The sequence below is a fragment of the Plasmopara halstedii genome (genome assembly GCF_900000015.1).
Source record: "Plasmopara halstedii genome assembly, contig: Scaffold_2439, whole genome shotgun sequence".
Taxonomy (NCBI): Eukaryota; Oomycota; class Peronosporomycetes; order Peronosporales; family Peronosporaceae; genus Plasmopara; species Plasmopara halstedii.
This window is the reverse complement of record NW_020189346.1, coordinates 47,888-60,820: the sequence shown is the minus strand read 5'-3', so window position 1 is coordinate 60,820 and position 12,933 is coordinate 47,888. Positions and strand designations below refer to the sequence as shown.

The 12,933-nt window shown below is 44.4% G+C and overlaps 4 protein-coding genes across 4 annotated transcripts; 2 read left to right on the top strand and 2 right to left on the bottom strand.

The window, feature by feature from the left end:
- Window positions 1-2,115: 2,115 nt before the first annotated feature.
- On the bottom strand, window positions 2,116-2,341 carry PHALS_03957 (uncharacterized protein; the record flags this gene model as incomplete). The annotated part of the gene is made up of 2 exons (XM_024718254.1): window positions 2,116-2,270; window positions 2,329-2,341. The coding sequence occupies 2 exons, from the start codon at window positions 2,339-2,341 to the stop codon at window positions 2,116-2,118; spliced, it is 168 nt and encodes a 55-aa protein (XP_024583671.1).
- Window positions 2,342-5,739: 3,398 nt separating this feature from the next.
- PHALS_03956 (sec14 cytosolic factor) lies at window positions 5,740-8,434 on the top strand (the record flags this gene model as incomplete). The annotated part of the gene is made up of 3 exons (XM_024718253.1): window positions 5,740-6,090; window positions 6,167-6,253; window positions 6,284-8,434. 3 exons carry the CDS (start codon window positions 5,740-5,742, stop codon window positions 8,432-8,434), a joined length of 2,589 nt encoding a protein of 862 aa, XP_024583670.1.
- A 79-nt stretch (window positions 8,435-8,513) lies between these two features.
- On the bottom strand, window positions 8,514-11,377 carry PHALS_03955 (mismatch repair endonuclease; the record flags this gene model as incomplete). Its single annotated transcript, XM_024718252.1, has 8 exons — window positions 8,514-8,577; window positions 8,638-8,687; window positions 8,756-8,904; window positions 8,975-10,016; window positions 10,091-10,228; window positions 10,296-10,763; window positions 10,827-11,001; window positions 11,064-11,377. The coding sequence occupies 8 exons, from the start codon at window positions 11,375-11,377 to the stop codon at window positions 8,514-8,516; spliced, it is 2,400 nt and encodes a 799-aa protein (XP_024583669.1).
- An 86-nt stretch (window positions 11,378-11,463) lies between these two features.
- PHALS_03954 (atp-binding cassette superfamily) lies at window positions 11,464-12,836 on the top strand (the record flags this gene model as incomplete). Its single annotated transcript, XM_024718251.1, has 5 exons — window positions 11,464-11,571; window positions 11,641-12,234; window positions 12,302-12,441; window positions 12,505-12,582; window positions 12,656-12,836. 5 exons carry the CDS (start codon window positions 11,464-11,466, stop codon window positions 12,834-12,836), a joined length of 1,101 nt encoding a protein of 366 aa, XP_024583668.1.
- Window positions 12,837-12,933: the final 97 nt, after the last annotated feature.

Sequence of the window (12,933 nt, the reverse complement as noted above, 5' to 3'; positions counted from 1 at the left end):
AAGGTCGGTGACCTTAAGTACGCTTCCTCAAGCGCTAAGCTACGGCAGCCCCGCTGCACAGTTAATGTTGCGATATGGACAATATCGTATCTGCAATTTTTATCGAATGCCTTCAAAACCTTTGCCATTTCTTGCATATTATAAACCGCGCATAGCTGTACGACATCCACGAGTCCATAAATTTATTCTTTGTTTACTGGAATCATTAATCTAGACGACATAAAGCTTCATCTCAATTTAAAGCGCCGCTCTTCATAAGCCTATGCTCAATGCCCATGATCTCCATGATGTACAATTAAACTCGATTTTTATCCTTCTAAGCGTAGTGCACCGCCTGCAATCGAATATTTCCCCAAGTGGAGTTTATCGGCTGATCGACTCTGCGTCTGAGCTCGACCTTTTGGGATTCTCAATAAAAGGCCAGGGACTTTCAAGTTTGACCTACGGTTACCAACCAGACAGCAATTGTGACATCGCCTAACTTGTGTAATATGATAAGAACGGTATCTTGTGTAAGTTCACAATGCTTAGTCAGTTCATTTATTAGAATACAAAACTGTAAATTTGGACGAACTCCCCCAACGCAAACGCGGGCTGTTCGACCCATGCCAGAATTTATTCGAAATAGTATAACGTACAATTCTTGAAGCACTGAATTCAAATATATCTACTCTCAAAGTGGCAGAGCCGGCAAGACCTTTAGTTACGGTAGAGGCTATCAGTCCCGCTCTTGTTTGGAGCAACCTTTGTGCATTTGGCAGCGCGGACTTGCAGAGTCCCCGTTTTCTCCATATGCAGTTTGGCTAGAATCCATTGACTCTATCGAGCTCATACGAATTCGTATTTCCCATCAAATCCATTTTTACCTAATACTAAGTCATGGATCGCATTCGATGTAGCATTAAACGCTTATTCAGATAGGGCTAAGAATACGTGGTTATATTTGCTTCGAGCCACACAGTCTTCGTAATTACGACATTCGCCAAAAGTAGTCACGGCTGTATGAAGTATCAGCTTTGGTTGTAATATAACAACTTTTTGCCAACTTGACAGGAAAATTAGACCTTTTACCACACGCTGTTGCCAAATTAGGTGGTAAGAAACTTGCAGCATCAATGACTTTTTGCGTTTTAACGCTAGTTTATCGAGGGACTACACGTTGTCAATGTTCATACCCAACCTCCAATATTGGTAGTTGTCAGCGCGACTGGTATTTGATCTGCGAGTAACAAGGCATATCTGGTCATTTGTACTGATAAATGTCTTCCTGCTTAACAGAAGCACGGCCTTGGTCTATAGAGCTGTGTAAAGACTGTTTTTTATGCCGAATTGTAATTCTATGGGAAGTACCTTTACAGTGCAAGTGTGGAAAACATTTATGAATGGTAACCGATTTTGAGCCTTGTGTTGCCAGTTTACTGTCTCTAACGGACCTGCTCGAAAAAAAAACATATATCAAGCGTGCCTGCTAGATCTAGTTTGATAGGTGGAACTATATATTCCATCTGAACGAAAGTAGAGTCTTCTCACGGCTCAGCTGTACGAACGCTACTTAGTTCACCAAAGTTACCGAGCCCGTATCGTGTGCATCGGCCAACGCGACGAATCTTTCTCTGTATGATACGACTGGCATCATTTTTACACCGGTTGGCATGTGTCATATACACAACGACTGAGTTTTAAATTAATTGTAGTTTCTGCGATTCGGAAGCATGATGTGCTCACATGTCTATCTCGGTACAGAAATACTCACTTTACAAGCTCCTGACATCAGTTAGTTCTAAAGGGCTAGCGCGATCGGTGAGCAAAATCTCAAAGCAATTTTCGTTTGCCTACATACCTCCAAGACCGTCACCACAATCGTTGTGTATGGACCATCGACTTACACAGGGCTATTTTGAGTGAATTTGCTTCTTTTTAGCGTAGTGTCACTTCTTTTGATGGAAAGACGAATAGAGTCGTGTCTTGAAAAATTTTCGGGATAGGTAAAGATCTGGCCCTGTTCAAGACAGAGGAAAATTACCTACGCTCCGCATATTCAATCTAGGATGTCTTGCGCAAGTAAATAGCACAACACACGCCATATCCGTAAGCGAAGCACTTATATCATATGTATTACTCCTCGTCAAATCTCGCAAATATTCGCAATGCGTAATTAAGCTTATCACGTTTAAGCTCAATTATTAGATACTCGTCATAGTTGGATAGAAATGGCAGATTATGCTCAAAAGGCGAGGGATTCTTTTGCCGATAAGTCGACATAGGCTCTTCTGGGAAAGCCGACTGTTAGCATCGTCATAGAGGTATCTATCTAGGTGCCTCTCGCACCAATATTAATCATTCCTACCCAACCTTGAAGAAGCGGTGATCAATATCGATCACCTGCCTTGAAACGAAGAATTCGTGTCAAATGCTAGGCACAATGGTCGGTTGGAATGCGAAGGCAGGTAGCGCTTTGATCCAGCCACAGGCAGAAGACCTTATAGGCTGAAGAAAATGATCAATTTGCTGCTGGATAGCACCCCGATCTCCGCAGATTCACATCTCTTAGAGTGCCGATCTCAACGCCTCGCGTGTCTCCTTCTCTTTCGGTCGAAGGATTCGAAGGGCCGAGCTCCCACGCATGATCGACCCGCAACACACTTGTGGGCAACTATCAAATCCGGGCAGACCACACTATCCTTGCAGCGGGCTGCCGTAGTGTTGTGCTTGTAGAAAGCGTAATTTAGATTACCGATCTTTCGCTCTATACTGAGAACAAGTACGAGTTAGCAAATCGCAATCCGCTTACTCCGAAAGTAATTATTGCCCTAACCCAAGGCTAATAACTCTTCCATTTACCATCCAAAACAGATTTTTATTTATTTATATCTGCGGCAAAGCCGCCTTATTTAAAATGTATAGATTTTTCCAAATATATACAGTGAAATCTAAATAAACTACTGGCTACCTAGCCACATACCGTATTCTTGTTTGGGTGCAGTCACACCATGCCCATCTCGTGTGACACACATCCCTGTTACCAGGGTACGTGTAACCCCGTTACGATCCTACTGGGAAAGACTGCAGTCCTGCTGTACCCCATGGTGGTCGAGGCCAAGCGGACCTAGCCAATAAGGGCCGAGCTTCTGTAAAGAAGAAGGGTAGATATCCAAGAAGTATTGGCTATCATCGTCGATATTTTTTCTTTATATGGCCATGAACAACCCTTGTAGATAGGGTCATCATGCAAATAAATCCGACACTCGAATATCCGTGCCTCTTGCGGTGTTAACACGTCAAAAGGCTCGTGTGAGCTTCCTCAGTTACTGAGGAGTTTAACAGCGTAAAACGGTTTTGGTCTTAGACTCGGCTTCAATTTATGATTCCATCCTTGGTATTGCTCGTAAGAAAATCACATGTTCTCTGGATCGACTGTAAGTAGAAAAGTTTAGGTGCTAAGCCTTTCTTTCTCCTTGTGATTTTTGACGAGTCATGAATCCATCCCGCTTGAACGTAGAAGCGCTTTTGGCACGGGCGCGAAGCTTCATGCAGATCTTGGTGTTATCTGAAGTATCTCACAACAACGCTACCAAGGGTTTCGATATGGCAGAGTGGCTGTGAGGCGCGGTCTTCAGATATGGAAATTAGCGGCGTATACTGCGTTTTTTAGTGTATTTTGGACGGTTTTTATTGAAGCAAACTTGGGTTCTGGTTGTTTATGGCCTTGAGATAGTAAATCTGGATTTGTGGATTGACGTTTGCGCAACCCAATAATTTTAACTGCGCCTTACGATTATACTTGGGTTGGTGTATGTATAAGTTTTTGTTTTGCGAAGTTGTGCGTCTATAGAATTGATTCTCGGTAAAGAAGAGAAGAATCTTTCAGAGGACGTGTGAAGTATATCGCCAACATGACCCACACTTTAAACTACCAGACACTGATCAAGGCTGCTCAACTACTTGGTTTGCTATGCAAAAATACTCTGCTATAATTTAAGAGGCTAATGCGGCGGATTTCGGATCGCTAAAGAAACTGACGAAGACGGACATATGACCGTCTACAAGTTTAAGTCGCATTCTCTCACGAGATTTCATACATTTTATCTTCAAATTCCGCGAAGCAGCCACTAGTAGCATCAGGGACACACCAAAAAAATTGCAGGACACAAAAAGCGTGAAGCTTGTAAACGGAGTAAAATTGAGGTAGTCGAACGATGCGAACGTTGCTGTCAATAAAAGCGAAAAGAAGTCCGTGACAGCATTATTCAAGATGGATTCTTGTTGACAAGCTCTGGAACTTAATGTCAAATGTTCACAATTAGGTATGAGTCGAGCGAAATTGTCACAAGTGTGAAGTTTATATGTGACTATGCGACGGAAAAGACATTGATTCTTGTGCTCTAGATGTATGTACGTCTTACGATGTCGCTACAATCCATAGATGTTCAACTTCTGAATAGCACGACGGAATGGACCGTGGGTTGGTTCTTTTGGCGCCGACTTTATGAAGTCTACAAAGACGGAATATCAATTGTAATCTGCCATCCATTTAATGTATGAAATTTGAATCTATTATGACCCCGTCGTGAGACATTATGGATTCAGCTTCAAGCAACCCATTCACGTACTGAGTAATCTAACGCCAAGAGATTGCATATGCTTTTGATATGATGTTCACTCAACTTTTCTCTGATGTTTAACATATCAAATGGTTGCCTTCGAAATATTGCATATGACAAGATGAGAGGCTAATGAGCGATTTCTACCGTAAGTATATTTGATTTCAAATAAAAAACCATTTACACTTAGCGCAGAGCCACACCAAATTCTGACCTCGAGATCTGAGCTAAAGTCGGACGCATACGCTTGAAGGCAGGTGCCAAATAGACCTTTTCCCCATATTTGAGAACAATACTTTAGTTTGAAGCCCTGGCGCTTCTGAGGCCATATGTGCTCTAGGACGAACAGCACCCCATCGACTCTCACTAAATGCACATAAAGTGGTCGCGTTGCTGCAGAATACCATGCATAGATAGTTACGCGATGGACACATGACGACAACGTCAAGTACTCGACGTGTTGCCGATTGCAACAACTCGATGACTGATCTGTGCAAAGTTGAAGGGAATGATTCTAATCATTGGTGAGACTTCCTATTGGCTGTGCAATCCATTTGGGCTGTGGCATAGTGTGCTACTAGACATCAACAACCTCATGAACGACCCAACTAGGCTTTCATATACCGACTCTATAGGCTTTATACATGATAGCACGCGTACCTCTGACGACAGCCGTCTCGCTGAATCCTACGGAACCATTGCTGCTCTGCTCTATGAGACATGCGAAAATGCGGAATATTTATGTCTTCTTTGAGTAATCAATGAAGACAACATTCAAACAGAGGTAATATCTCTAGACTCGAATCATGTGGATGCCTGATCTCGAGCAGATAGTTGTAGGTCCAGATTACTAGTGACTAATTTGGCTGGCGTTTACTTAGCTGGGCTAGCCATTTTTTATCACAATGACACAACACCATGAAAGTAATAAATCTTTTTCTATCGAGTTGCGCCCAAGTTTTTTAATGCATATTGCTTTTCAAATAAATCATGGTTTATTCAAGAAACAGGTAGAAAAAACCTGTAGAATGTAGCTGTATTGTCGTTAAGTCGATCGTGTTATGTTTGCTACATAATGTTTTACAAACAGTGCACAAAACCCAACATTTCACACTTTAGCTAAGGCACAACAATTGGTATGGGGAGTGGAGATCGCCTCGCCATGCCGCGCTTCTTTCGCGAGACCACAAGGGAGCATCAAACACCTGAAATATCTGCATCTCCCTCTTCTTCAACCTCTTCGCCGCCATCATCACCCAGTGAGGGCGAGGTAGAGCACTCAATGGTTGAGGAGCTTCAACGACGTAAGGCAGCATTCTTAGCGCACTTCAAAAGCAATAGTGCACCGATCTCGAGTGGTGATGATGGCGCAAAGACAACTCCGTCAGAATCCTGTAGCACACGCTCGCTGGATAGCTGGATGGGCCCGCATAGTGCAGACCATAAATGTCATGTGTGCAATACTCCACTTCGACTCTTACGGCTTCGAGTGGGTTCATTAAAGTTGATAGATTCTGTTCTGGTATAAAAACTAACGATGTCGTATGATACATTATGGTATGCAGCACCGATGTCGGAATTGCGGAGAGGCAGTGTGCGGCGTGCATAGCAAGAATCAAGTGCCCCTACCTCATTTAGGCATCATGAAAGAGGTGCGAGTTTGTGACTTGTGCACGAGGCAGTTAGTGCAACGTCGCGCTGGTTATCGTAGTCCTAGGAGGCTGGGACAGAATTCGAATCCAAGTTTTCTCGGCGATCGAGAGAGCGATTCAGAAATGTCACCCGTGGCCAGAGAGAAGATGGTGGCGGCTCAGTCACTTCCATCAGCAGAGAAGGAAACGATGATTTTGTCGGATGGTGCTACAAATGTCATTGATTCAATGGATAATCGAGGAAGTTTTCACTTGAATTCTCTTGGTGGTGGATTGACGAGTAATAGTGCCAATGCAATGCCTGGTATCTTGTACAGCTGCTTGTTAGAAGAACAGGACAATAAAATGGACGAGATTTTGTACCTTGGAACATTTACTATGGGTGGACGATCCCTTGCAAGCCGTCGTATGAGTGCAAATGTGGCGTTGTGGAAATGGCGGATTTTTATGCTGACGACGGCAGAGATGCTGTGTTTCAAGGCGACAGGGTCGATTCCGGACGATGATTCGACTTTTATGTCGGCCATGGCGCTAGGTGAAGTGCGGTCGACTGTTCATCTGTCGGATATCTTGCATATTGAAGTAAATGACCAATTTCCGCGTATTCTTACTGTTATCCGCTCCGATGGTCGAGTGTTTCGTGTGCGAGCGCGTACACCAGAGCAGTGTACGGAAATTGCTACCACTCTACGTATAGCCATGCAACACTTTCAAGACGCGCTTTTTAAGCTGCAACGTGGTCCACGACCTGAAGATAATGCGATCAGTTGTGTAACTGTCCAGCACGAATCATCTTTACCTGAGTGTGTCGTTGCGAGCAATCCAGCTGTCAGAGAAGTGATCGAAGTGGAGATGTATCCGTCGAGCATTCTTCGATTTTACGTATGTGGTCCGTCAGCTAGTGGCACGGCACAGTTTTCGCGCGAGATGTTGACCAGTGGCTCAAAGGAAGGCTCGCCCATCACGGTTGAGGCTGAACCATTGGAAAATGGACCTCGAGACGACAATATACTTCATGTAGCAGTTCGAGTGGAGAAGACTCGCGGTCGATTGGAAGTTGCTGAAGAGAATCGACGTTTCTGGGGTCTGACCTCTTTTCTGGCAGCTGTAGCCGCAGTGATGAATTCGATGGATAAAGGCTCGTTTGAATTGTTGGCCTGGCTGATGGCTCTTGTACTCTTCCTCACCCGATTCCACGAGCAGATAAGCGTTTCACTTGCTACTAGAAGAATATCATGGGCGCATCAGTTACAAATTCAGTGTGTCAGCATCACAGTGGGCAAAAGTGAAGGGTCGTTGGAGGAGATAAATGATGACGAAGATGGTAATGATTTTGAGCTGGACAGTCGCTTTGTTGCAGGGTGTGAAGGCGATCTGGATGAAGCAAAGGAGCGTTACACAGCAACATTGAAATGGCGGAAATTAAACGACATCGATACAATATTGCTGCGCCCGTCTCATGCGTTTACACATATGAAGGAGTGTTTCACCCATTTCACACACAAGAAAGATCGACTGGGCCATCCCATTTCGTTTGAATTCTTAGGCGGCCAACGAAAAGCCCTTCATGACTTTACAGCTCGTGGGGTTACGGAAGACGAAGCGATTATGCATCATGTGCGAATGATGGAATTTATGTGGAAAGTAATTGACCCGCGACCATTTCCAGAAGGCAACATGTTAAAAATTTATGATATCAAGGGCATTTCCATGGCGGATTTGTCGAGTGATGTGGTAAATTATACGAAAAGATGGGGCGAGACAGTCGCCAGATATAATCCTGAGCGGGTGTACCAGGTTTTCATTATCAATCCGCCTTCTTGGTTCAACCTCATTTGGAAATTGGTTTCGCCTCTGGTCAATCCTAAAACACGTGAACGAATTCACGTGCTTCGTGGCAACAAGGACATTACCAAAGCTTTGCTGGAATTTGTTGCACCGGAGAATCTTCCTAAGGAGTACGGTGGAGAGTGTCAATGCGAAGGCGGATGCTTTACACATTCTCCTGAAGAAGTTGATATTCGCGAGTGGACCGAATTTGTTAATGCAAATTATCATGGTGACGTTAATGACCCAATCCTCGTCGATGCATTTAAAAAACTATGCGAAAAGTATTACAAACAATTGCCACCCCCAAGCTCCGGCGCCGATGCTGCTTCTGGAACAACGCTGCAAATTTAAATAATTATTCACATAGCTACCCATTCAATCAGCGTGTAGGCCGTACAATTAGCCTAATTTGCGCTTGATCAAATAATAACTAATTGCTGTCGTCGCTGTATTGCAAATGCGTGAGATCAACTAGATGTCGGAGGGTTGGGCGTCTATATGGGAGTATAAAATGTTAGGGCTGTAACGTTTGAGCTTCAGCAGGCACCACCTACCCGTGAGGACAATTCCATGGCTGGTCCAGCTCGGAAAGATTTCGAACGATCTGCAATAAAAGAAGAGAGGGATAATAAGATGTTGACAGCAGCAATATAATCTCTGATATTTTCGCACTTTTTGCATGTCCTCCTTGTGAAGAGCCGTGCCAATCATAATTGAACTTCGGCATGCTCGAGAAGCGAACGTTGCCATCAGTTTAGGCAAGCGGATAGAATCAGGATTCAAAGGCGCGTCTATAAGCAGCGATACCAGCTCGCGAATATCTACAAATGAGGCGCAAACATGTGCAGCCAATTAGTGAGATTCAATTCTACAAATTGAGGTGACAATTACCTTCAGAGTCGAACTGCGTGTGCTTCGTAAAAGGCAACGATACCAGCTTCAACTTCTTTGTCGCTGGCGCAGCCTTGTTCACTAAGAAAGTAAAGCCATTCTTCGCGAATACATTCAGATGATCCAGGATGATTAATTCTTCACCAGCTGTCATCTCCAGCATCAGTGGACGGACAAGTGGTTGCTGATGTATCACTGTGGTTTGTTGTAATGTTTCGTAGTTATACTTTTCATCACTAGCATGCTGATCGATAATGAACAAGTCATTGTCCAGTTTGGCAATAATGAAGCCAAGGTTGAACTGGCCAAGAACTTTCATTCGCTTGAAATCATCTTTCTTGATCACGCGTTGTAATGCTGCTGCTGCAGCCTCATTATCTACTGAAAGCATATTAGCACCGACAGAAGCTGAGCACACTTTTGGCACCTTCAGACGATTTATCAGTCGTTCTCGCTCATATTCCACCTCTTCTTCGAAATATTGTTGTCGTTGCTGCATCATTTCCTGGAATGACCACAAATGCTTTTCAGACGTGCAAGAGGTTGGCTGCGAAGGGACTGGGGAATAAAGCTTTCGTCTTTTGGCAGGCTGTTGAGTGTCTAAGCGGATCGGTTTTGAGGATAAACTGTGAGAGGCAGCCGGCCTCTTCGATGTCGAAGCTTGCTTAAGATCTACGACTGGTTTGGTTTTGCATGTGGGCTTATCAGTTGCAGCATCTGTGCTTGTGCTCTGGTTTTTCCCAAGCTGATTATCCTTGACGATGACGTGCTCTGATCTTTGCGCGACATTACGATTGTGTGATTTCATTTGATCAATAGATGTCGGCGTGTTTTCAGCGGTCGAACAGCGCTTTAGCTCGCTAGAACTCTCTGTCTCTATTACACGCGATATAGATTCTCTCAACGGCAATTCGCTCAACGGTAATTCGGTCTCAGAGGCTCGGGTGAAAGTTGCAATCAACGGTTGAACAGTCATGACTCCTCGGCTTGGCTCGTAAATCTTGCTTAGACCCGTCTTAAATGCCTCATTTATCTCAGCTTCCTTTACGAATAACGTAATTTATCACATGAAATTGCGAGCTAAGCCCCGACGATGAGAACTGCTAACTAACGTACATGCTTGAGAAACGTCTCGCGTTTGTCCGGTGTAACATTGACGTCGTAATCGCCGAACGGAAGATGAAAGTTGAGTATGCATGCTGGTTTTTGTTTCATTTCGTATGAACGCCAGACTTCATTCAGTGTCTTTATCAGCTATTAACACCGAGTTATTGTCACCATGAATACTTGCAACATTTTTATGAGCTTGATATCAACAAACCTTCGGTAGGTCAAACGGCCGTCCATTTATAAAGCAGAAAAGGCGATCGTTGTCGCAGCGGCCAACACCAGCTCCGACCTTAGAAACGTATCCCTCCACCTTGCGCTCTTGTCTCCTCAACTTCGGTTCGATGCCTGAAGCAAAGAGTCCATGCTTTTCGTCACTGTCAACTTGATCAGCAATATAATCGCGTTCATTCTCATCGCTCAGACTGCAATTTAGCATAAAATCCACGCGCACAAGTGTCCTCAGAAACTTGGTGCCAAACACATTCGCGATGTTATCCCCCATTGTCTGCTGCGCTTGTGTAGCTAGCACGACATTCCTGGTTGCATTTTTTCCCGTGATATTGAACACACACATTTTAACGTTTACGCTGCTCACGGCATATGCCTGCAACACCTTAAGCAGCTTCGCATAATGCCTTTTGATATTTCGCTGAAAGTCTTTGAACCGAACAGGCAGCGGCTGCAAGCAATTGTAGATCTGTCAGCTTAATTCGACAAGTGTGTCAGCTTGATCACCTCATACCTTAAAAAGCTCTTCCACCATAATGGTGGATCCGACAGGTCGCGCTTTCTTCGTTTCCTTTACAAGCATCCCATCCGCGTCGTATTCAAGCAAAACCCCCACCACCTCATTCTGCGTCCTTGTACAAACCTTAAAGCTCCCTGCAAGCTCACATATCGAGCTCAGCGCCTCACCACTGCAGCACAACGAAATTGAGCAATGACTAACTATTCAGTCCTTCTCAAACCACTGCCGCACCGGAAGCCAAAGGATGCAACGGTCTCAATGTCCTCAAAGCTCCTAATTTTGCTTGTATAATGTTTTTGCGCCAGCACCACGTGATTTTCCGGCGCAATACCGACACCGTTGTCACTCACCTCAAAAGCATCGCGCCCGAACTCCTTCAGCTTAACTTCAATTTGCGTCGCACCAGCGTCTAGTGCATTTTCTACTAGCTCTTTTACAGCTGTTGCCAGGTCCACAACTGACTGTCCACTGCAGATGCGCTGCACATCGCGCTTGTCAAGCACGTGAAGCGCCGTGCTAGACGTCGTGGGAGTAGAAGTAGCCATCAATGCAAATGCGCACAAAAATGATTGTTCGCTTGTTTAGAAATCAAGCTCAGAAATGCATAGAATTTCTAAATTTGTTGGTGGACATGGTCCTTAAAAAGCTCGTGGGCACCGCGCAAGACATATGGCGCATGCGGCGCATGCCTGCTCAAGTGCGTGCTAAAGACACGCGGTTGGCATTCACCGACATTATTGTATGCGCTTTTTTTTAATGGATTGATGTATATTACTGATGCATAGCTTTCTATTGTGTAACATTGAAGGGCGACGAAAGTCAAAAGGGCAGATGGCTGCGTACGGGTCCCATCTTACAGCTAATGGACGTTCTAGCTGGCACAATTTCATCGCGCGTATCACTGGGTGCCATTGCGACTATTTCATTTGACCGTGTCGATCTGGTTAAGCCTGTGTATCATGGCGACTTAGTGCGCGTTGAGGGCGAAGTCATAGGTCTTAGTAATTCATCGATGGCGGTGCAGGTCAGTGGTTACCGCCACGATATTCCTACTGGCACATTCCAACACACACACGACGCTATCATTACAATGGTCGCCATCACTCGCTTCGGGCGACCGAGAAAAGGCCTCCCGCAACTATTTGACGCCGATCGAGCCGACTACTGCCTTGAAATGAGGAAGCTAGCCAATCAGCGCAAGGAGCTAGCTAAGCAATGGCAAAATGAGCAGGAAGCTGTGGATAAGCTTCCATTTATTAGAAAGAGCGACATTGTGCGTGGAGAATCAAAGCAAAATTACGTTGCGGTGAGCGAGACAGAGATTGAAGTACGGAACTGGTTCTTGCCTCGCAATCTTAACATCAATGAAACGGTCTTTGGTGGTGACTTGCTCGCGTGGATGGTAAGACACGTGTTTAAAGAGAGCAATTGTTTCGAGGAAATTTTCATTAATTAACTTATTTATTTAGGACCGAGCCGCGCTTTACTGTGCTGAAAACTTCACAAAATCAGAGAAAATGGTTACTATTTCTATGAACCGTGTGCTGTTCAAATTGCCAATTTCGGCATCAGATGTTGTCACGGCGCGTGCTCGTGTAGTCAATGTTCGGTAAGTCGCCAGCAGCTGATTTGCTACTGAAGTGTGCACTAAATTTGTGTGGCTGGTTAAAAGTCGCTTCCGTCTTGAGGTCGAAGTTGAAGTGTTCGTTCACTCTGTTGTGGACGGTGGTGGGCGCAAATCTCATAGCGGGTATGGTGCTACTTTATACTCCATTACCTGATCTAGCCTGCATACCTCACTCCTGCAACTTTTGATGCAATAGCTACTTCACGGTGCTTAATTTGGATGAAAAGAACGCGTTTAAGTTGATTGAAAAAGGTCTGAAGATCGACGAGGATAACCAAAGCGAGATGCGCATCCTTTTGAAAGCCCAAAAACGCCTGGAATTTGCTGAACAAAGCAAAAAACTAAACTCTCTCTTAACATTGGAGCCCCGTTTGTAACTAACAAAGAATTTTAGAACTACATTTCACATAAACCTATAGCTACTTATTTTCGAGTTATAAAATAGAGAGAATAAAAAAAAATGCCCCAACTTTC